General features: G+C 33.3%; 1 protein-coding gene across 2 annotated transcripts in view; it reads left to right on the top strand.

The window, feature by feature from the left end:
* Nucleotides 1-20,466, top strand: part of LOC124534743 (synaptotagmin-4) — a 35,407-nt gene extending 14,941 nt beyond the window's left edge. The window contains exons 2-10 of one of the 2 annotated variants that reach the window (XM_047110743.1): nt 6,757-6,882; nt 7,188-7,357; nt 8,310-8,461; nt 17,411-17,545; nt 17,924-18,037; nt 18,475-18,586; nt 18,982-19,109; nt 19,551-19,743; nt 20,198-20,466. In XM_047110743.1, coding sequence (XP_046966699.1) covers nt 6,757-6,882; nt 7,188-7,357; nt 8,310-8,461; nt 17,411-17,545; nt 17,924-18,037; nt 18,475-18,586; nt 18,982-19,109; nt 19,551-19,743; nt 20,198-20,314 — 1,247 coding nt within the window. In that variant the 3' untranslated portion in view covers nt 20,315-20,466. Of the gene's footprint in view, nt 1-6,756; nt 6,883-7,187; nt 7,364-8,309; nt 8,462-17,410; nt 17,546-17,923; nt 18,038-18,474; nt 18,587-18,981; nt 19,110-19,550; nt 19,744-20,197 lie in introns of both variants that reach the window. The other variant, XM_047110742.1, reaches the window with a different exon arrangement.
* Nucleotides 20,467-23,357: the final 2,891 nt, after the last annotated feature.

Genomic DNA, 23,357 nt, shown 5'->3' with positions numbered 1-23,357 from the left:
TAAAATACAGAAGCATTTCACTTTCTTATTAATTGTTAAATTAAACCACCGATTCGGAAAAGATGACATTCTGACCTGAGAATAATCGACGAAAGAAACTCAGAAGCTTTTATTTCAATTATTGAATGTATAATCTGAGTTTTAGTATACGTAATATTTGTATATCAGTTTCAATTTTCATTAGCTAATAATATTTTTTTTAGAATGACAACCTCTAGACGTCATATCTTAATATCTAGATATCATAAAGCTGATTTTACGTAACTGGCGTTGTGGTTCGACATTGTATCGACCTTTTTCAATAATAATTTAATATTATCGTCAGTGGAAAAGAAAAAGGGCTTAAGCACCAAAATTATATACTAAGAAAATGAGTTTAAATGATAAGTTACTAAACCTCATTTCTCAAACACACTTCTTGGCACTTTAGCTTTTCTTCCTTTTATGTATCATTTATGTATATAAAGCAGTGTCTTCACTGATCGACTTTTTAAGCACAGTTTACACTACCAGTAAATACTTAAAGAATCTTAAGTAGATCTTCGTTTCGTTATGTAGAGATGAACTAAGTTAGGAATTGTACTTTGGGGAGTGCACAGATATCGTTTCAATTTCGATTTCGAATTCAAATAAAAGAAAACAATATATATATACGTCCTTAAGTACTATTTCATATTTAAAAAAAAATACACAAATACTCGAAATTTTTTTTATTATGTTTTCCATTTTAAGTTGTGCTCTTTAATTTCGTAATCTTTAAATATGAAGACACTTAAAATATTTACTTAAAAACACACTTCACTTGGTTTATTTATAATGGGATTAGAGTTTATTGTTGACACGACTTACTCAAGACATAATAATGATAATCTTATTACACTCAATCTGTTTCTTGTGCGCTGGGGCGAAAACTGCGTAGCAATACGCCAAAAACCGATTAAGATGTACACCATTACTCCAGATATACGTTTATGAGTGTAGCTCATTGGTTATATTGGAACTTTAATTCTTCTAGAGTGAATGCTGATTTTCAGTAGTAAAGGCTTGAATATTAAATAACTTCCACATAAATTTGTTCTAGATAAACATAAGTTATGTTAAGATACGTCTTTGCGTTGTAAATTGTTTTTTTTTTTTTTTTCTAATAAAGAAGTACCTAAATCCTTACTAAAATCAAAAAGGTGAAGGGTTTTTTGAATGATTATTTGTTATTTCATGACTTAAAATTTAATGAATGCATTCATTTAATGAAACTTTACATTAATATATCTGATACATCGAAATAACACAAAGGTTTTAGGCTATAATGTATGAATTATATTGTTGATATCCAAGCAGGATATATCAATTTAAGTAATGGTATTTAACTAACATGACTATTTTTTAAATGTTGAAAAAGAGTAACTATTCTCGGTAGAATCTACTTTCCGAACCGGTGGTAGCTTCACTTAATTGTAAAATGACGATTCAAAAGTGCTCGTAAAAGCCTACTTAAATAAAGTTTATTTTGATTTTGAAATACAATGTGTGTATAATACCATACAACTAACCATTAAAACGCAGAGGAAAACTAGTATGTACTACATATTACTTAATAGTATATTTATCGATATGATAGTCTTATTAGAACAAAGATCAAACCCCGATAAGTTCGATTTAAATAATCACAAAGAATAGTAAGGTTCCATACATGTGTACGTAATAAATACAAGCGATAACATTTCCACGGCGCCATGGGGTGTCATTAGATTAGGGGGTGGGCTAGGGAGGGTAAAGCTATTAACAGTTCAATAAAATCAATAGGCTATAGGCAACTCAAATTACCGTACATTAAGTCATACTATTACAAAAAACAGATTTTCATCAAACGTTATCACGAGTTAATAATATTATTTGTAATAAAGACATTGGTGCTTCAGATTTTTGAAAAAGGAATGTTTTCTTTTTTTATAAGTAGGCGGTAAGTCGTCACCAGCCCCCATAAACATTGACGCTGTAAAAAATAATAACACACAAATAATATAGCTTGCACGGCTCAAGCATACTTACTTAATATTTATATTGTAATAAAAATATAAGATAAAGGGCTCATTTAAAGCTTTAAAACTGAGTGTATATTCAAAACTATTTCTTAATATGAGCACTGAAAATGTCAGTTAGTTCGATGATCACATTAATATTTGCTCTTGTACCCTCGTATTAAACAATATGGCGTCGCACAACAAACTCTACACAATATGCTCCGACCTCATTCTATTCCAGTTCAATTATTCAGATTATGAATTCAATTTCATTCACGTTACAGAATTGTATTTTGTAACAGTATTTCTTTATTCGGGCGTATGTCTCTTTGATAAAGGTCCCGCAGGGTGAGCCCGGCTTTAGTTCAATTTTGTAGACGATACATTCCGTTGTTCTACTCGGGTTCTGTGTCGGAACTTTTATGGATTTACCGACTTTTCTTAGCCAGGAGAGAAATGTGTCTGACATATATTTTATTTTGTTTCTTTTACTCTCGAAAAGTTTCTCTATAAATATGTCTCGGTATTTTATAAAATACACGTCGGGGGAACAAATTATATCTCAATGCTACCTATCCGATCCAGTCTAAGCAGGTAAAAAAAAAATAATCAAAATCGGAGTTTTTAGTTACATAAATTACATATACGAAAAAAATGGGTGAAATGTAATATATAAATAAATGTTTAGACTATCTAGTGTACTATAATTAAAAAAAGACATTCCAAATGATTCCAGTTCTAGTAAATTCTAATTTTAATAAAATCACTCGTACACAAAAAATGTTAAGATTTTAAGCCTTTAATATTAATTAAATTAAACCTCCAAGCCTGGCCTTGACATTGTCGTAAATAAATTAACGCTAGGCTTTTTCTTTATTTTTCCAACTCCTATGATTTTTGCCACCGACTTCTTACTTCAGATTTTATGAATGTAGGTCATATTTTCTCTCGTGATTAAAGTCACAAATGTCGCCGAGTGCATGTGGAGTTAAACTGTATTTATATAAATATAAAACTTCAAGTATACTTACAGATATTAAGTAATTAAATAATAAGGAGTTTTTTTACGAGATTGAATGTTCTTCGTTTATGCTTTGTTCGCCTTGCGATTTATATTTTAATTATATCTATATTATATAACCATCTAAATTTATTAATTTTTAATTAACCATTAATTTGCCATATATAAAACCTTTTTTGTCAACATTCAAAAAGAAAAGGTAATGTTTAAAATCGAATGTTCTGTGATCTTCTTTTGTTTTTTTTTTTACTTCACTTACTAACTACTAATGACAACGAAACCATGTATAATTATATTGCTATAATATCAAGATTAAACTAGTTGTAAGCATTTTTTGTTTAATTGAGGATTATTTGAGTTCGGAATCCAGTGTCTAAGTAATAGACATGCTTTATAATGTGTTTTAATCGTCTGGGTATAATTCATATAAGATCTCTCCTTACCTCTTTTGAAGTTGAAATATCCCAAAAAAAAATCCTCTATTTGAAGGAATAACTTATACTTATACGTAAACGAATAGAATTCCAAGTAAATAAGATCCAAGACAGTTGACAATTTGACGTGGGATAGATCGTAATCTAAATTTAACTTCGATAGATTACAATATAGCGAAAAATAATGCGTTAAATTGCAATCATATTTCACGGTTCATAATATTGCGATAGATTACGATCTGACGAGACAGATTGTAATCGAACGAATTTTGTAATCTTACGGTGACATACCTATATATGTAATGGAAGATGAAAATATTTACAGGTAATACACGTATTATACATTTTAAATTACGTTTCTTATATAATAATATATGAACATGTTTTATTAAGCTTTTTAGAATAAACATCTCAGCGAGTAAAACAGAGCAAGTACAGTTTTTAGTACAAGGATGTCTTGTGCTTGTTCTAAATTACTTCTGACCTAAAATTTAGTTTTCTTTACAACTTTTGAAGACCCGTCTCTGCGAATAAATGTCTTTCGAAGCCTTTTTACTTTAATTAGATTTCGAAAATATTCGTCCTTTTAAAGGAAGTAATAATTTATTTTTAATAAGTTCGTGTTTTGTTATTCACCGAAATATACTTATCCAAAGTAGAGATTATTACAGGCTTCTGCTTCTATGTCTGTTAATAATATTTGTTTATCATATTTAATGACATTAATTAAAAACCTGTGGTGTTGATTAAAAATATGTATTTTAACTTCGATAGATATAATTTTTCGTAACCTTATGGCAGGTTTAATTTTGATTTCAATTAATTGTAAACTACAGTCACTCGTTTACATTCGGCGCCAAAATTTTAAATTACAACAAATTATTATAAAGGACACTACACTACACTGAACGAAACAGGTTAAAAAACATTTGAAAAAAGTAAAATTGAATATTATTTCGAATGAGGTACGGAAAAAAGGGTTAAAAAATTCATCCGGTATAATTCGTATTAATATAAAGCCTATAATCTGTTTGTTTCGAAATGTTCTGGTTGCCAATGATTATAGCCCTCATCGACCCGATACTATTGAACTTGATTCAATATTCTATATTTGCCCATATTGCACTTGGTTCTACACGTTACACTAGGTCAAGAGACTTGAAGCCAGACTGAATCGATAAATCTTAGAGAATAGTAACACTTCACAATTTTTAACACTTTTTTTCTTCGGAACTCAAAAACATGTATGAAACCTCTTTCCTTTTTTTTCACCTATATTTTAATATTGAATTTTTAGGGCTTTGTGTCTGACCCTTCTGACAGGGTTACCACTAATTTATCAAATTATTCTACCGCCAAATAATAATGCCATTTATCACGTATTCCGGTTTCATTACATAGTATAAAACAAAGTCGCTTTCTTTGTCCCTATGTCCCTTTGTATGCTTAAATCTTTAAAACTACGAAACTGATTTTGATGAGGTTTTTTTAATAGATAGAGTGATTCAAGAGCAATGTTTTTTTATATAATACATGGACAATATAGTAAAGAAACACTGGTAATAATTTTAGAATATTGTATTGTGATGTCGTAAATAAACTAATTCTGTAATATATTTAGTATCAGTATTGTACCCGTGTGATGCCGGGGCGTGCACAAACATATAATCCCGTTGTTGGCGATGCATTGTTGATGTAAAAGTGTATTACTTCTAAAGTGTGTACAGAAATAAAATATAGCATTTATCGCGTAGTATTTGCGATACTTACTCTGTGTGGTCGCATAACTGGGCCATTTTGTGGCGACAAAAACTTTTTAATGGTTAAACTTAGACTAAGCCACTTCCTGTGGTTTATTTTGTTACAATTTTACGTTGCGGAAGCGAGTGCATGGAACATGTGAATTTGTACTAATAAGTACTTATACATAACTTACACGAACACTAGTACAAATTGATAAATAATTTATCTCGTGCTCAGCGCTATCTAAAATAGTTGTGAAGATGTAACCATTTCTATATTATTAATACGAGGATAAAATTATCGTGGATATAAAAACAACATTAAACATACATCTAATCAGAAATGATGTCAAAGTCCGATAGAATGCCTTCGTTTAGCTCAGCTCTGGCTCCTCGGGGCATAAGCTATCATCAACCCAAGTTTCATGAAAATCCATTCAAAGGTCTACTCTCCTAAGGTTTTGAGCCTAGTGTATTTTGCTGCTCAAATGCGAATTGATCGTTGTTTACACATGTGACCGAGTTTGAGAGCAATATATAAATCTAACACAGGCTTACTTACGATGTTTTCATTTACATCATCATCATCATCATCATCATCAACAGCCTATTTTTGTCCACTGCTGGACATAGGCCTCTCCCAGTGCACGCCACTGTGGTCTTTCTCCGGCTACTCGCATCCAGCTCCTGCCTGCCGCCTTGCGTATATCGTCACTCCACCGTGCCTGAGGACGTCCTACACTACGTTTGCCGAGACGCGGTCTCCACTCTAGAACACGTTTTCCCCAACGGTTGTCGGTTCTACGACAAATATGACCAGCCCACTGCCATTTCAGCTTACTAATCCGGTGGGCTATGTCGATGACTTTGGTTCTTTGACGGATCACCTCATTTCTGATGCGATCCCTCAAAGAAACGCCGAGCATAGCCCTTTCCATAGCACGCTGAGCGACTTTAAGCTGGTGGACCAGCCTTGTCGTGAATGTCCACGTTTCGGCGAAACGTGGACACGGGATGTAAGGGGGCGCAAATTACATCTAAGTGCCCCAAGCCAACCTCACCTGCCCGTGGTGCATCCTGCTGACCAGCAAAGGCTCTGGCGACCGACCGACTGATGGCGGTATAACCATCAATATAATAGGCGTAGCTAAATACCACAGACCGGTGACGGGCAGCAGCGTCACCGGTGCGAGAAGCTACGCCCTGCGATCGCCAACCCGCCTGCCCAGAGTGGCGATTATGGGCACAACCTCCACATGCAGCACACACGCAAGCCACGGCCCCCAGTTCCCGGCAGCCCCGCTATTCCTCGTCATGGTGGCGACGATAGTAACGGCGGGACGGGGGGTGCTAAGAATCACCGGGCTACGGGAGGCCACCACAACCGACTGACCCTTCATTTACAACGGATCAGCATTAATTATAATAAACAAAATGTGGCGTCATGAACACTCATTGTTGTTGTCCGGGTCTAAACCTTGATTTTTAAACATTGTATCAATATTAAATTTCCTAATGATGAGCTTTTCTTTCCTTAGCAGGTGAATGGCACAGTGCGACTTTTTGGGTGTTGGTGGTCGGTGCGTCAGCCCTGGTGGCGGCGGCACTGGCCGTCTTCGCTTGCTGGATTACCCGTCGCCGCTCCACGCTTGCTCATAAACTTGGTAAATACATATGTTCTAAAACATTTTTACAAAGAAAGCGGTGTATGTTTCGTTCATTGGACCAAAAATTGTTCAGTGAATGTAAAAAGTTTAGAGAATAATGTATTCAGGAAATTTAATTCATTATGATATTTAAATAGAAAATATTTTTAAGTAAGAACTTATAATATTTGTAGAGCATATGCATTTATTGCTCCTCAACGGAATGATAAGTTGTGTATAATATGATATTGTTAGTATCAACCTGTCATAGACATTGATAAAGAGATTATGTCTTCGTTATTATGCAAAATGCACTTACTCAGGTGGAAAACGAGGCCCGGACAAGGCTCTAGTGTTCCAGCCTCCTCGCCGCGCCACCGCCGTGCGGTCCCCGGGATCTGCTACGCACTACCTGCGCAAATCACCATCGCCGACTGCCGCTGCACCACCGCCGGCCACGTCACCACCCCAGCCGCAACCTCCGACTAACCCAGTAATGGTCTGATTGTTATTGACAATACTTATAAGTAGACACATTGACTTTGTTTTTATTAACATTTTCAATCACAATTGAGCCTTTTCGATAAAAAAAAACAAGAGAAAAACGTAGACTCGTGAAACTAAGTGAAACTCGTGACTACGTAAGTACAAAAAAAATAAAAAAGTATATTATAGAATTAGAATCAATTTTGCATTACCTCAATTAAAACACTTTATTGTGTGTGTAAAATGCTAGTATAAAATAGCACGATAATCTGTGTTTTTAATATCACTAAAAGGAAAAAATGTACATCGATCTCTCTGCTTGTAACACGAGACCTTTCTTCACGATGAACTTTACGCTATTTAATTATTATAAATAGAGCTCAACGGCTATTTTAGTTGCATTGAATACACAATCTTAACCTTAAGTGCACTTAGATAGTTAATTTTAAGTTGATAGCTTAAGTAACAAAGGATTAGTGCAATTTTTGACTCATTACCATCACGTATTCTACAATTTCTACCGCCAAACAGCTCCCTTTACTTACTTCTTGTGCAACGGTTTGAATAGTAAGTGAGTCCGCGTAACAACATGTACTGCGGAAATAAAATCTAAATTGGTTCTAAGTCTTTTGGTGGTCCATTTATTTATTTGTATCCATATCATTACAGGACAGTGTTCTAATTCGATATTACAGCATGTTAAACAATAATATTTTAAATATGTATCTATTTTATAATAGAATACTATGTAATCTGTATATAATATATTCCAAGCAGCAATTATTGTGAGTTTTGTCTCGTACATGAGCCTTATCGTCTATATCTATATTCACTAATGATCACATACCATCAATTGGCCTTTTTGCCCAACCTTTATAATAAAAAGGTCTATAAAATTAGTAATAAAACACAGAATTATTAAAATATTTCTAATATTTATTTATTACCTGTTTGTTTAGCCATCTGGTGGCAACAGCCCGCATACCCCGACAGCTCCCGAGCCCGCACCGTTGAGCAAGGAGCTCGCTGATGCCAACGCCACTGAAAAACCAAAGCCAGTGGAACCGGAGACGAACGATGGGAAGTTGGGCGATCTGCACTTCAAACTGCGGTGAGTACACAAACTCACTCTTCTCGACAAAACTCAATGCAGAGTTCAAACATAACAAACGGTTCTTCGAATTTTCCGTGATTTATTTATTAGCTGTTTCCCGCGAATTCGAAAGCTTTGTGTTTAATATTTTAGTAGAATTTCACGATTCGTTGAATGTTGTTTCAATTGATTTACTACTACAGTACATTTTTAAATTAAAAATAAACATAAACAAGAAATTTTATTGCTATTTTATAGTACTTTTAGCAAGACTTTAAATTCACCGAATCCAATAAAGGTATGGCCTTTTGTGGTATTTAAGTACATAGCAAAATACAGTATACTACAATTAAATATATTTAATTAGGAATTTGTAAATGCAATAATTGTTTCACTGGTCATTTTCAAGATTTGAAGTTTGATCAAAGTCGTTGATTTAAAGAACACAAACAGTATAAATTTTTTTTATTAACAATTTTAAAAACAAAGTAATTTTTTTTATGGTATACTTTGGCGGACGAGCATATGGGTCACCTGATGGTAAGTGGTCACCATCACCCATAGACAATGACGCTGTAAGAAATATTAACTATTCTTTACATCGTCGATGCTCCACCAACCTTGGGAATTAAGATGTTATGTCCCTTGTGCCTGTAGTTACACTGGCTCACTCGCCCTTCAAACCGGAACACAACAATACTAAGTACTGTTATTTGGCGGAAGAATAACTGATGAGTGAGTGGTACCTACCCAGACGGGCTAGCACAAAGCCACCTAGTAAAGCCCTACCACCAAGTAAAAAAAAAAATAGATAATAATTATTATTATGTATAATTGTTTTTATCGTCTCTTTTTTCCCTTTTAGAGGGTGGTGAAACAAATACATGAGCCTAAGTCAAGTGTCAATCAGCCTTTGTAGAGTTACGTATATGATGATGCCAAGAATTTACGTGTTTAATATAACTGCTTTCTGAATAAATGTGCAGGCATTTGCAGGCGTTTAGGTTAGTCGAGAGGGATTTTTGGGACGACGTCCTTTGTTGATATTACAATGGGCAAGATTTTTACGTTATCCTATTAATATTATTATTATTATATATTACATCAGCAGTGTATTCATGAATTTGAAGTTGAACTCGCGATTTTCATTTAAGATTGTTCTATCCGTTGAGACATCTCTGCTATTGTACTCCTATATGACTTCGATGTATATCATCTACTCGTATATTTATAGCAAGCATTTTCTTAAATAATGTAGCAGTGAACAAAATGGCCGAATGCGATCTTTGTTGATATGGTTTACAAGCCAATTTGATGTATCTTCTAAACTTACGAAATGTGTCGATACAATGTAGGTACAGTCAGAGTAAGAAAACCCTCGTCAGTTTCAAATTCATTCCTTTATCATCTCTTAAAATCTTAGTACTTTTTGAATCATGTCATTCTCAATCGGTAAGTAGATTATCGCTCGGACTCAGCACACGAAAATAGATCTTAAGGTGACGAACCTTTTTTTAACCCGACTGTACAATAAACTGTTACTCTTAAAAATACCTGATATAAACTGTCCTTTACAATGTCATTTAAAGGACTAGGTACTTTAAAAGACGTCAAAGTTTCAAAATGAGGGGTCGTATTACTGAATGTACCCATTAAACTTTGACCTTGGCAGGTAAAGTTATCAAATGTTTATCTAGGATCGATTGATTCTATTCACAATAAAATAAAGACTCAAGTCAAAACTCAAGCCACTTTAAATATTATTCATATATTTTCTTGTATATATAATTATATAAACGAATGAATAAATAGGCGGTATATAATAAATATATTTACTTACTCACATAGCATATTTTTCATTTTCTTTCTTGCGAAGCCAGAATGGGTGTTAGTTATGAATCGTAATAATGTTATACAAATTATTTTTCTCGATTAATTACGAGTAAATGGCGTTTTAGTTGTCGCTTTTTATATTTGACAATAATAATAATATAAGGAATATGAAAAACAAAAACAGTGTATTTATTTATGGAATACCATAAAAAAAAATCACGATTTTCTTAATAAATTTAAAGCGTGGGCGTAGATGAAGTATTATTACAAGGAATAGCATTTATTTTATTAAATTCGCAATACTTCTTAGAAACCATTTCTACAAAGGAAATTTAATTAATAATAACTCTTCAAGGCAATTTTGGATTGCTACAATAGAACTGATTACGTAACATTATATAGAACATAATGTAACTTCAATTAATTTAACTACAAATTGTTGAAATTGAATTTCATTAGCCAAAGTGGCACGGTGGTTTAAATATTAAAGATTTAACTGGAGGTTGTGGTTCAAATCCGGTAGAGCAGCAATGTCCTAATTATGTTAGGCTTGTATTTATGATTCGTCGGTTTGAAAACATCGATATATCTTAAAGGGTCGAAAGAATCTGATAGGTCATACATATATCTGTAGTCTTCGACTAATAGATGAGGAACTTGGTGGATTATTTTACATTAAACATACGAACGTCCAAACATTTAGTCTAAACTAGCGACTCGCCCCGGCTTCGCACGGGTAAAATGCTGATAAGGAATATACTACAAAGATGTGCTTATTTATGAAATCACATTAGAAACTTTTAAAATTATCAGTGTTACCTTACTATATTGTCCATGTATGCAAAACACATACATACAAAATCCTTCCTCACGTACACTCCAAATTGTTAATTAATTCGAATTATATTAATTAGAATTAATATAATTATTGTAATTTTATTTAAATCTATTAAAAAAACCGCATCAAAATCCGTTGCGTAATTTTAAAGATTTAAGTGAACATACTGAGCTGTAAGCGACTTTGTTTTGGACTATGTAATGATATTGATAATGACAATGATAATTTAAAGTCAAACATAGTATTAAAAAGATGTGTAAGGATGTATTCAGCAGTCAGTCATGTTTGGTAGGAAAGGGGGAGGTAATAACAGGCTTTGTAAGTTTAACTTAAGAAATATTTAATGAGAATCCCCGTCTAGCTGTGTCTAGCACATCGCATGAAGCATTCATGCCCTCTTACCGACGACGTGGCGTTTCTTTGAACGTGTGCACTTTTGTAACAGAATTTTAAACACATTGACATTTTTAAACCTTTTTTAGGAATTCGATTTTTTGAATTTAATTTTCGAACTTTGTTTACGTCACCAGTTACAAATAAAATGTTAGGATTGATATTATAATTAAGTCCACATGTGTACACCCATCCATAATATTGGAATTCTCAATAAAATTAGAATATCTGTCTGTACTATTAAAATAACCGCTTTTAACCACATGCATATTTAGGTATACACGATATATTTTCCAAAATAAGATTTTTTTTATGTTCGTCAGACTGTCTGTCTGTTCCGTTTAGTTTTTGGAACTGTTAGACCGATTTTTATCGTACATTGGATAACTGATGTAATAAGGAGTAACTTAGTCTACAACATTAACTATTTGTTTAATTCAAACGAGCACAAAGTCTTGGGAACAGCTGGTTTTTTAATGAAATAAAATTAACAAATATAATCTATAATTTTTTAAATTCTTTAATGATAATCTGTCAGTAAAATTTAAAAACGTAAACTGTCACAATTAATAATCAAATAAATTGCATCCAATTTTTTTTCTATTCTGCGTGACATTGCTGAAAATCTGTGCCCATTTGGCACAGATAAAATCCATTAATCTAAGAATTGTAGAATATATTTTTTTAAGCAAAGATCTCAAATTGTAAGTCTTTATTACGCAAGTGTCATGACATCATATTTCTTTTTAATAATGACGCAAACGTAATTAGTAAAGATAATGCCGATAATTATTCATCAGTATATATATCATTTATTTCAATCATAATAAAATGAGACCTTGATATCGATATCGCCTCCTACCTAAGCGTGACATATTTATTTATGTGGTTGACGTAAAATCGAACTTATTTAAATGGTACTAGCGACACGCCCCGGTTTGCACGGGTGCAATATACAACAGAATTTTTATTGTTTCTTGGCTATATTGTCCATGTATTATATACAAAAACATTCCTCTCGAATCACTCTATCTATTAAAAAAGCGCATCAGAATTAATTGCGTAATTTTAAAGATCTAAGCATACATAGGGTCTGACAGTGGTAAGTGACTGTTTTGTACTATGTAATGATGATGTTATATTATTCTATTTTTATACTGTGGATATGTGTCTAGTGATAACTTTATTGAATCAATTACTTTATTTGGATGTAATTTAAAAATGTAAAAAATATTACAACACTTTTGGGCTTACATTAATATAACTCAATGAACATTGAAATTGTTTTTCAGAATGATTTTCTAAAAGCCTATTATCCGTGTAAATAAAATAGTCAGTAGAAATTTCTATATATATTTTTAGAACCAGAAGTAGGAAGTAGGTTAACCTCTAAAACAATTATCTTTAATTCAAAGTAACAATCAATCTACCACAATAGAAAAACATTTAGTCTACAACACAAATAACCATCAATAATCACATTACAACGTAATAATTATATTCGCGATCTCAATGTGTCAACCACGATTCTCCCGCCTTTTTTTTTTAAAGGAAAGTTGTGTAACTTGACGAAGATTTTGCTTGTTTATTCCAACAATATATATATACATCAATAACTCCGTCAGGTATCAAAGCTCAAATACGGCGACGACATTCGCTATAGCCGTACAATGTGTAACCGCAAAATCAATAACGTGTGTACTAGCTTTGTATTAACCACAGGCTATTTCACACCACCCCCACCCCTCGGGGGGGATAGCTAACAGATTTATCAATAATTATTCTCCTCATCACTAATTGTGTTTGCCTAGTGTACACAACGATGTTTATAGATAATATATACCGTTGTATAATATGTGTATTGATTTTTTATGCACTTATATTTATTTCTATCTACGCCCATTTGGGATCAAATACCTATTCTTTAATGTTATTGTATTATTATACTATTAAATAACTAACAAACAATTGTTAAAATAATAGTTTATTTTATTAATAAATAATAACTAATAACTCATTTCATTGCATATTTTTAAATTAACGTCCTCGATATTGTGAGATGATATATTTATTATAAGAATCGTATAATGTAGTTTTATTTTACTATATTTTTTTAATATTATACAAAACTCGTTTTATATATTTTTGTTTCTTCATATTTTAGATTTCGTCAACCACATATATTCCAAAAACTTTTCCTGTAGAATGTAAAATAAAATTGGAAATAAGTAGATAACTGTAACAGTGTTGTACTATAAATTAATATATAACAATTATAAACTCTTACTAGTATACAGCCAATATGAGTTATTAGCAAACCGCATGAAATACATAAATCTAAGGCTTGTATGTTTTCCTACTTCCATTGTAATTCCCAATACCTACGAGAGTATAAAATATATATTTTGAATATATATCTTATTTTTATTCGCAGTCGTAGTATTCTGAATAAAGTAAACGGTAATAAAGTAAACAGTAACAGTTTACTAGATAAAGTAAAATTTAAATAAAAAGTATATTTTATTATTATCTCGTACAACCCTGGTTCGAAGGTCGAACTTCATATTATACAATTAGATGTTAGATAAGGAGAACGCGTACCTAAACTATATAGCTATAAGGTTAACCTTGCCTTCAGTTGATTGGCTCTTATCACTACTTATTATTGAGTTAATATTCATTATATAATCAAATAGAAATAAACCTTATTGGATAATATTAAGGCTTCATTCACATTGAATTCATATATGTAGTATATAAAGTAAGCTAAATATTTTTCTTGAGATATAATTATGTACTTACTTGGTAGGGCTTTGTGCGAGCCCGTCTGGTTAGGTACCTCCCAATCATCAGTTATTCTACTGCCAAATAATAGTACTCACTATTGTTGTGTTCCGGTTTGAAGGGTGAGTGAGCCAGTGTAACCACAGGCACAAGGGACATAACATCTGAGTTCCCAAGGTTGGTGGCACATTGACGATGTATGGAATAGTTAATATTTCTCACAGCTTCATTATCTATGGGTGGTGGTGACCGCTTACCATCACCTATATGATCGTCCGCCAACCTATACCAAAAAATGTATGTATACTAGCTCTGCCAGAGACTTCGAGCGCGTTGGAACTTAACAAAAAAGCTATTGTTGTAGCCTGAGTTACTCCTTATTACATCAGCTATCTGCCAGTGAATGTCCCATCAAAATCGGTCAAACCGTTCCAGATTAGAAAAATTAAAAATAATTGTCATTAAAAATATATGTCAATTTAATTTTTTAAATTCAAGAATATATTATAATTTAACTGAATAGATTAATTATTTAGTCTATTCTAGTATTACTAACTCATATGTTTGTATATATGTGTGTGTCTGTGTATATTCGGTCCAGAGAATTTGAGACGCAGGGAAAGTTAGGCCTACTCCTACATATAATACCTGCATATAAACTACTATCCAAGCGTGCGCTATCAATTGAAGCCACAGTAATTACTAGTAAATGTCTACTAAGAAAAGAATCCACACCAGTCAAGCAGCGCCAATAAGTCGCAAGACCGTCGCTTTTCTTATTTAAACATTGCATAGATTATATTTTGACAAAAACAATGCGTAATCGATAAGCGCCGAGGTGGCCTAGTGGTTAGAACGCGTACATCAACACTGATGACTGCGAGATCAAACCCAGGCAACCACCGCTGAAATTTCTTGTTTTAAATTGTGTTTAAAACTTATCTCGAGCTAGTCGGTGAAGGAAACATAGGGAGGAAATCTACATGTGTCTCCTCAAAACAAGGAAGAGGAGGCCTCTTAACCCAGCAGTGGAAAATTACAGGCTTTTACTATTATTATTATTATTAATGCATAGCTAAACAAGTATGATAGTTGCCAGAATAAAATATAAAAGTCTTGGTCTTGGATATATAAATGTAAATAGCACTAAAAGTTTAACTGATACGAAATGATAGCCATCGGAACGGTCGTATAATAAAGACGTGCGGTTTTACAGCTGTGACGGTGGGCCACACGGCCGTAAATTCGTAACGTATTTACTATTTATCCAACATTATGTAACACTAAAGAGCTGACTAGACTTTTATTAATGTATTCGCCTTATATACTGATATAGTGAGTGACACACAACTTAGATATAGCATCCCAAAATATCAATATTAGTTTCTTAGGTGAATATGATTTTAAGGTAACGTAATAAAACTCAAACTCAAATTACTTAATTCAATATAAAAGTATTACACTTTCTTATTGATGGTTAATTGAAACAGTACCGCAGGTTCGGAAAAGAAAACACCCTGACCTGAGAAGAACCGGCGAAATAAACTCAGAGGGCATTTTTGTCTCATACATTATATACACAATTTAATATGCAAAGAAATACTCATATATATAACTTGTAATATCATATGACATTTTCGTCAATTTGCCACGTCGATTTACATGCACTTGCTTCCTTGGGTTGAACTGACGCGAGAATCTATAGCAACGAATAGCGTCGTAGGGCGCGATAGCGAGCTATTATTGGTTGTATAAATCGGCAGTAATAGGTTTTATTGAATTTGCCGATGCAAAAATATATATAATACTGTGTAGTAGTAGACACATACATGTAACACTACACAGAATTATATTACATAAACGTATTTTAGTTTTTTGTTATAAAGTTGTATCAGTGCCAGACAAAAGAATGTCGCTAATAAAGAACAATGTATATTTAAGATTTGATATTGGATAGCGACGGGGTGCTTCGATGTTAATTTATAAAACATGTCGGCATAATAACGGAATCTCATATTTCATCCAGCCGATTTAATATTAAAATAATGTAGAGTTTACTCTTTTATTTATTTATCAAATTTTCTTATAATAAGAGCCTGTAAATGTCCCTTTTGGGCTAAGGCCTCCTCTAGTTCTGAGTTGGATTAGAAGCATATTCCACCAAATCGCTCCAGTACGGTTTGGAGCATTCACATTTGGCAGGATTTCTTTGAAATTAGAATTATAAATACAAATTAAGCCCATGAAAATTCAATGGTTCTTGCCTGGATTTGATCTCGTAATCGTTAGTTAAAATGTATTCGCTTTTACCACTAGGCCATCTCAGCTGGCACATTTTCTTACTTGAACTTAATTACCTTGGGAGTCTGTGTGGCATTCAGGCATTTATTTGGTTGTGACTTGTTTTTCTCACTAAACATTAATATTAATTAATTTTGTCATTAAATGTGATCAGTGTTATTTTACAAAAGGTAAAAAAAAAACATACTTGATGTAACGTAGTTGTTATTACAGCTATGTTACTAATTAAAATAGTAAGCGATCTTTTACGTCCATACCTAATACCTATATGTAGAATTAAAAAACTTTACTCAGTGAGCCCGACTTGGAGAAATCAATACTTATATTTTAGTTCGAAGAGCGCTTTAGCCATTTAAATTACAGGCACGAAAATAACGTCTTCAATTTATACGAACACATTCTATACGTCGGTATTAGTTGGATTTGAGAATACCTGCCGTCAGAAAACGTAATAGCTGTTTATATGAATATTATGGAGCTGAGATGGCCCAGTGGTTAGAACGCGTGCATCTTAACCGATGATTGCGGGTTCAAACCCAGGCAAGCACCACTATATATATGTGCTTAATTGTGTTTATAATTCATCTCGTGCTCGGCGGTGAAGGAAAACATCGTGAGGAAACCTACATGTGTCTAATTTCATCGAAATTCTGTCACATGTGCATTCCACCAACCCGCATTGGAACAGCGTGGTGGAATATGTTCCAATCTCTCTCCTTAATGGAAGAGGAGGCCTTATCTCAGCAGTGGGAAATTTACAGGCTGTTACTTACTTACTTACTTACTATGAATATTAAATGATACAATTCTTTTTATAGATATGAAAATGAGAAGAGCGCCCTTGTTGTGTCGGTCGTGTCGTGCCAGGGCTTGCCAGGTCGCGAGCCAGCTGGACCCGACCCCTATGTGAAGCTCCAGCTTCTGCCCGACAAACAGCATAAAGTGAAGACAAGGTAGAATATGGCACAGTTGTTTAAATTAAGTATGAGCTATTAAAGTAAACTATATGTGTAAATTTGTTGTAGAAAGAAATAAATAAAAAGGATTACCAAGTAAAACATATAATTATACCAGACAATACAAGAACATATGTATCACAACTAATATAATTTGTATAATCCGCTCGCATGTTGAAATATGTTATATTTATCACTTAACGATAACATGAAATAACATATTTTTTGCCAGAATTAAGATCTGTCAAATTTATTCTGTTATTTTTAAAAAAACTTCCACTTTTTTTACATACAGTAGAATTTATTATAATAAATTAATTAATAATAATAACTTGTTAATAGTAATAATTATTACTTGTTAATTTCGTGTTATAGAGTCGTCCGGAAGACCCGTTGCCCAGTGTACGATGAAGACTTCACTTTCTACGGCATCGCCCCCCACCAGCTCGCTGCGATCACTCTGCATTTCGTTGTTTTGAGCTTTGACAGGTAACGTCAAAAATCTTATTAATCTGTGGTAAATTATGATAGTACCTGAGAGTTTAGTCATACTTACATTGTGATATTTTAGTAGTTACGTTTCTGTCTACATGTTGAGTAAAAGAAAATTAATAACGCTCTTCTGAATATTCATTACATTATTATAATTATTACAAGAAAATATAACTAGTGATTATGAAGACCAAAAAGTTACAACGCTTGTTGGGAAACAGAAATAGTCTAATTTTAAGTCTGAAGTACACTGAATCGTTAATTGCAATTAATCCTTACGCTTCAATAGTTTATAATATAATTATGCGTAATACAATTCAGTATCCCTTTTTATAGATAAACGAATCAATTATACAATTGATAATAATTTAAGGATAGTATAAATTGCATTAAATAAATTATTTCCAAGTTATAATAATGATTACCGTTTGCAGATATTCCCGCGATGAGATTATCGGCGAAGTGGTGTCGCCACTGTCTACTCTTCAACTGCACAGTGGAGAAGCTACCGCCCTCTGCCGTGAGATACAACCACGGAGCTTGAAGGTACTTAGTACAATTTTTACTTATATTAAAAATAATAGAAAAACGAATATCAGCAGCCAGGGCTATAATTAGTACTAACTCTATTTTTAAGCCCCGACGCAAAAAGGGGTGTTGTAAGTTTGACGTGTCTGTCTGTCTGTCTGTCCGAATTCAATTTGACTGATTTCAATTTATTACGCCTTTATTTTATAATGTATAGGTTGGCGATACCTAAAGTAAAACGCTGTGGTGTTTTTTCAGTGTTAGAGTTTTTTAGTGTGAATCAAGGGATATTAAGATATTGTAGGTCAGTAACACATCACTTTGAAGAATAGTTTCATCGAGAGTCTCCATGTGTGTGTGTGTATATATGTTTATTAGGATAATTTGTAAGTGTTTTCTATCCGTGTGTGCAGATGCGCAGCGTGGGCCGTGGTGAGGTGCTGGTGTCTCTCTGCTGGCAGCCCGCTGCGGCGCGCCTCACTGTCGTGCTGCTCAAGGCCCGCAATTTACCCAAGATGGATGTCACTGGACTTGCTGATCCGTAAGTGTTTTTATTCCCATTGCAGAGTTCAAAGCCATAAGAACACGTGAATCTTATCATTATCAACTAACTTGTTAAATATTATGCTCAGCGGTGGTGAAAAATATCAAGAAACGGCATGTGCTATATATAGTTCTGACCTATGTACGTCAATGAGTCCGCTTTATAACAGCGTGGTATAGTAAGCTCCAAGCTACTTTAAAGAGGAGGCCATAATAGACCAAGACGACAAACCCACTTCTGATTTGACAACACTTTCTCACCGGCTTTTTCACTGTCGAATAAAAGTGCGTTTTTTTGTTATTATAAAGACTGGTTTGATTAAAAATATTTATGTTTTACGTAAGATAAGATTTATGTTTCTTAGGATGTCAATATCCTAGGGCGGACGACAGCTTAGTATAATTAACGTTTTCTTACGTTTAAATCTCATATCAATAGATACGTCAAGATGTACCTGCTGTATAACGGGCAGCGTATCGCCAAGAAGAAGACACACGTGAAGAAGCGCACGTTGAATCCGGTATTCAACGAGTCTTTCGTGTTCGAAGTGCCGGCGGCTCCCAACGCCACGCTCGACCACGTCTCCCTCGAGTTGCTCGTCCTCGACTGGGACCGCGTTACCAAGAACGAGGTATTTATAGTCACACGAAGTATATATGTCAGTTGAAGGTTCATACTAAAGAAAGACAAAGAGGAGAGTAACTTAATATACTGTCTTAAATTTTCGCGATTATTACACATTTAAATAAAACTAGTTATTAAGGATTTTAATCGCGTATATTAACTATTTTTGACATCCCGACGTTTCGAGCACTTTACAGCATGACCCTACGCGATTAAAATCCGTAATAACTAGTTTTATTTAAACTTAATATACTATATACTAAGATATGCTCTTGAACAAAATAAATGTAACAATATCCATGACTTAGACTTGCGATACATAAATTCTTTATAACGATATTTCTGTTTGCGTTCAGCAGAGTGACGATGAGGTGTAATATGAGTTGTTTGAATGTCTGTTGCGTGTGCAGGTGATCGTGACGATGAGGTGTAATATGTGTTGTTTGAATGTGTGTGTGCAGGTGATCGGTCGGCTGGAGTTGGGCGCGGAGGGCGCGGGCAGCGCGCGGCACCACTGGCGCGAGGTGCAAGCCGCGCCGCGCCGCCAGATCGCCGACTGGCACAAGCTCAAGGAGTGAGCCCACACCGACCCTCCCCACGCACACTTACCCGCATCTTCATTCACACCGCAAACCCCCTGTCCTAATAATTATCATATCCTTTAAAACACTAGTCCGCAGTGCTTAAACGTTGAACATCATGAGTGAAGAGCATCCAATGTGTCACCTGTGTCACCTGTGAGTCACTCGTGACGCCTGATGTGCACTCATGTTATAGAAGTGTCAACCTAACTTAGATTGAAGCTCAATATAGAAACGCTCATGTTCTTGACATTTTTAATTTGGACATCCCGGATTCGAAAAGAGCCTAAGCGTTTTGGATTCCTTCCACATCTCTATACCCAGTAATACCACAGACTTTCATTCTAAATCTGGCATAACTACTGCGTACCTAACATCATAATTCTCATATAAATGTATTTTCAATATACCTTTTCATGGAAAAAAATCAAAATAGAGAAATCTACACCTGAGTTAAATACTATATACAATGATGGATTAAAGAAACGTGTTGTAAAATCAGTTCCTTATTTTATGTGCAATATATGTATGTTTTAATTGTAGAAATAAAAAATATGTTAACACGAACATAATCTCAGCTAAATATCTCATAAGCAAATGTCAATTTGATTTTATTTAAATGACATTAATACCCCGTTACATATAAAAAGTTTATTGAAATATCTACTCATTACAAAATTAAATACATCGTTCTAAAGTCTCAAAATGTCATAATTATCGAATGGAAATTACCGAATTTTAGTCTTGATCGTATTATTGAATGGTCCAAATCATTTGAATATTGCACAATTGCATATATTTATAAAATAATCGTGTGTAATGTCTTATTAATGAACGATGTGGTTTGAATTGTCAGTTAAAATACATAACAGTTTATGTATTAAACATTCTTATGTATTATTACATTATTTTACCAACAACAGGGATACTTTGTATTGCTGTGTTACGCTAGGCACGAGAAGTATAACATTGGTTTCCACCTCTTACGACACTAAAAAACGGCTGTGTGGTTTCTGATAAGCTCTGTTCATCATTTATCATTGGATGGTACATCAGATGTTTTTCTTCCTATCACATAATGAGAAGAAAATATAATAGAAAAATTATAAATCTGTTTTGGAGGAAGTTTCGCTTCTGATAGACGGAGTAAGTTACCCAAGTATGGAACTTATTCTGATTACTATTGTAGTGAAACAACCGCATATAGTTTGTTCCTACGTGTTGTGTTTTGTTTTGTTCTCAAAACTTTGCATTGTTCTATTTTTGAAATTAAGACAGGGTAATTTTTTTATGGTATAGGTTAGCGGACGAGCATATGGGCCAATAGACAATGACGCTGTAAGAAATGTTAACTATTCCTTACATCGTCAATGTGCTACCAACCTTGGGAACTAAGATGTTATGTACCTTGTGCCTGTAGTTACACTGGCTCACTCACCTTTCAAACCGGAACACAACAATACTGAGTACTGTTATTTGGCGGTAGAATAAATGATGAGTGGGTGGTACCTACCCAGACGGGCTTGCACAAAGCCCTACAACAACAACAACAACAACAGCCTGTAAATTCCCACTGTTGGGCTAAAGGCCTCCTCTCCCTTTGAGGAGAAGGTTTGGAACATATTCCACCACGCTGTTCCAATGCGGGTTGGTGCAAAGCCCTACCACCAAGTAAATATTATATTTATATGTTGTGATATAAGTATGTAATAATAAATACGTAGACTTGTAAAGGATCTGATGTTCCGTATAACTTTTGATTGCTAATGAAGAAGCGCTCGTTTATTAATAAGACGATTATATATTTGACATAAACGTAATATTGAATCGAATATCAAATGAAATCCTCAAACGGGTAAGTGGGATATTAGCCAAAGTCCAAAAGCAGGTAAACTCTTTCTTTAGACGTATTAAAAAAAAAAGTAGTGATATTTTGTATTAGATAGATAAATTTATTTCATCATCGATTTTAATATAATATTTTTGTCTCTTGTACCCCAACTAATAATTGTTTTTAAAAACGCACATTTCTGTATGTCTGGTAGTTAACGTCTCGAGCGATTAGATACTTATTAACTCATAAATGTCATGTTAAAATTTTCTTCGATTATATTTTTCTATTACGCACTTCGAAAAATTACTTTTTTTTTTTAATATTTACATATCGTCATTGCTCCTGCAAAAGTCGCTATATGTTTTTTTTTTCATATTTTTCAATTGCTGTGGCGTTTTAATCGTTATTTCAATATATGGAAATTTCGATTTATGAATATCGCATGGCTAAATTTGTAAACTTTAAAAGTATAGAAGTAATGACAAAACTGTTTTTACAGTTCGTGCGTATTGAAATGGCGATTAAAACGTTGTAACAATCGAAAAATATAAAAAAAAAACACATAGCGACTTTTGTAGGAGCGATGACGTTAAATCATATTAATATTTTATTATGTTTTGAAAAATATATGTCTGGCTGAATGGTGCATACCTTTATCTATTTCACAAAGAAAAATAATTCAATAAAAATAATAATTAAAATTCTCATATGTCTCAATAAAATATGCCAATTATTATTCGACCATTAATAAAATGAATTGAAATAATGGAACGTATTTAAACATTAAATTCTTTGATTTGCGTAATAGAAAAACAAAGTTCCATTGAAATTAGAAAAAAAACCACTCTATTTTCTAATTAATAAAATACGTAACATATCTAACGGTAAGACACTGTAACTGACACATAACGACTAACGATCCATAAAAAGTATATTTTTAATCTGTGTACATTTTATTTTATATAAAAACTTTTTCATTTTTATTTGAAAAAAGTTAATTAAAAATAGATAAGTATTTAAGACAACAATAGACACCCAGAGATTAAATTCTTTTTTTTTTAATAAAGACCTAATTAATATAATTATTAAGACATCGACGTAATTGATTGAAAAAAATCTATGTGTCTATATGGTAGTGTCATCAAATTAGAAGCAAAGTGACACGGATGATTAAATTATAGTTGTTTTTTTTTTAACGAGTTTATG

The sequence above is a fragment of the Vanessa cardui genome, chromosome 13 (genome assembly GCF_905220365.1).
Source record: "Vanessa cardui chromosome 13, ilVanCard2.1, whole genome shotgun sequence".
Lineage (NCBI taxonomy): Eukaryota > Metazoa > Arthropoda > Insecta > Lepidoptera > Nymphalidae > Vanessa > Vanessa cardui.
Note: the sequence above shows the minus strand (reverse complement) of the source record. Positions and strands in the feature narration are given on the sequence as shown.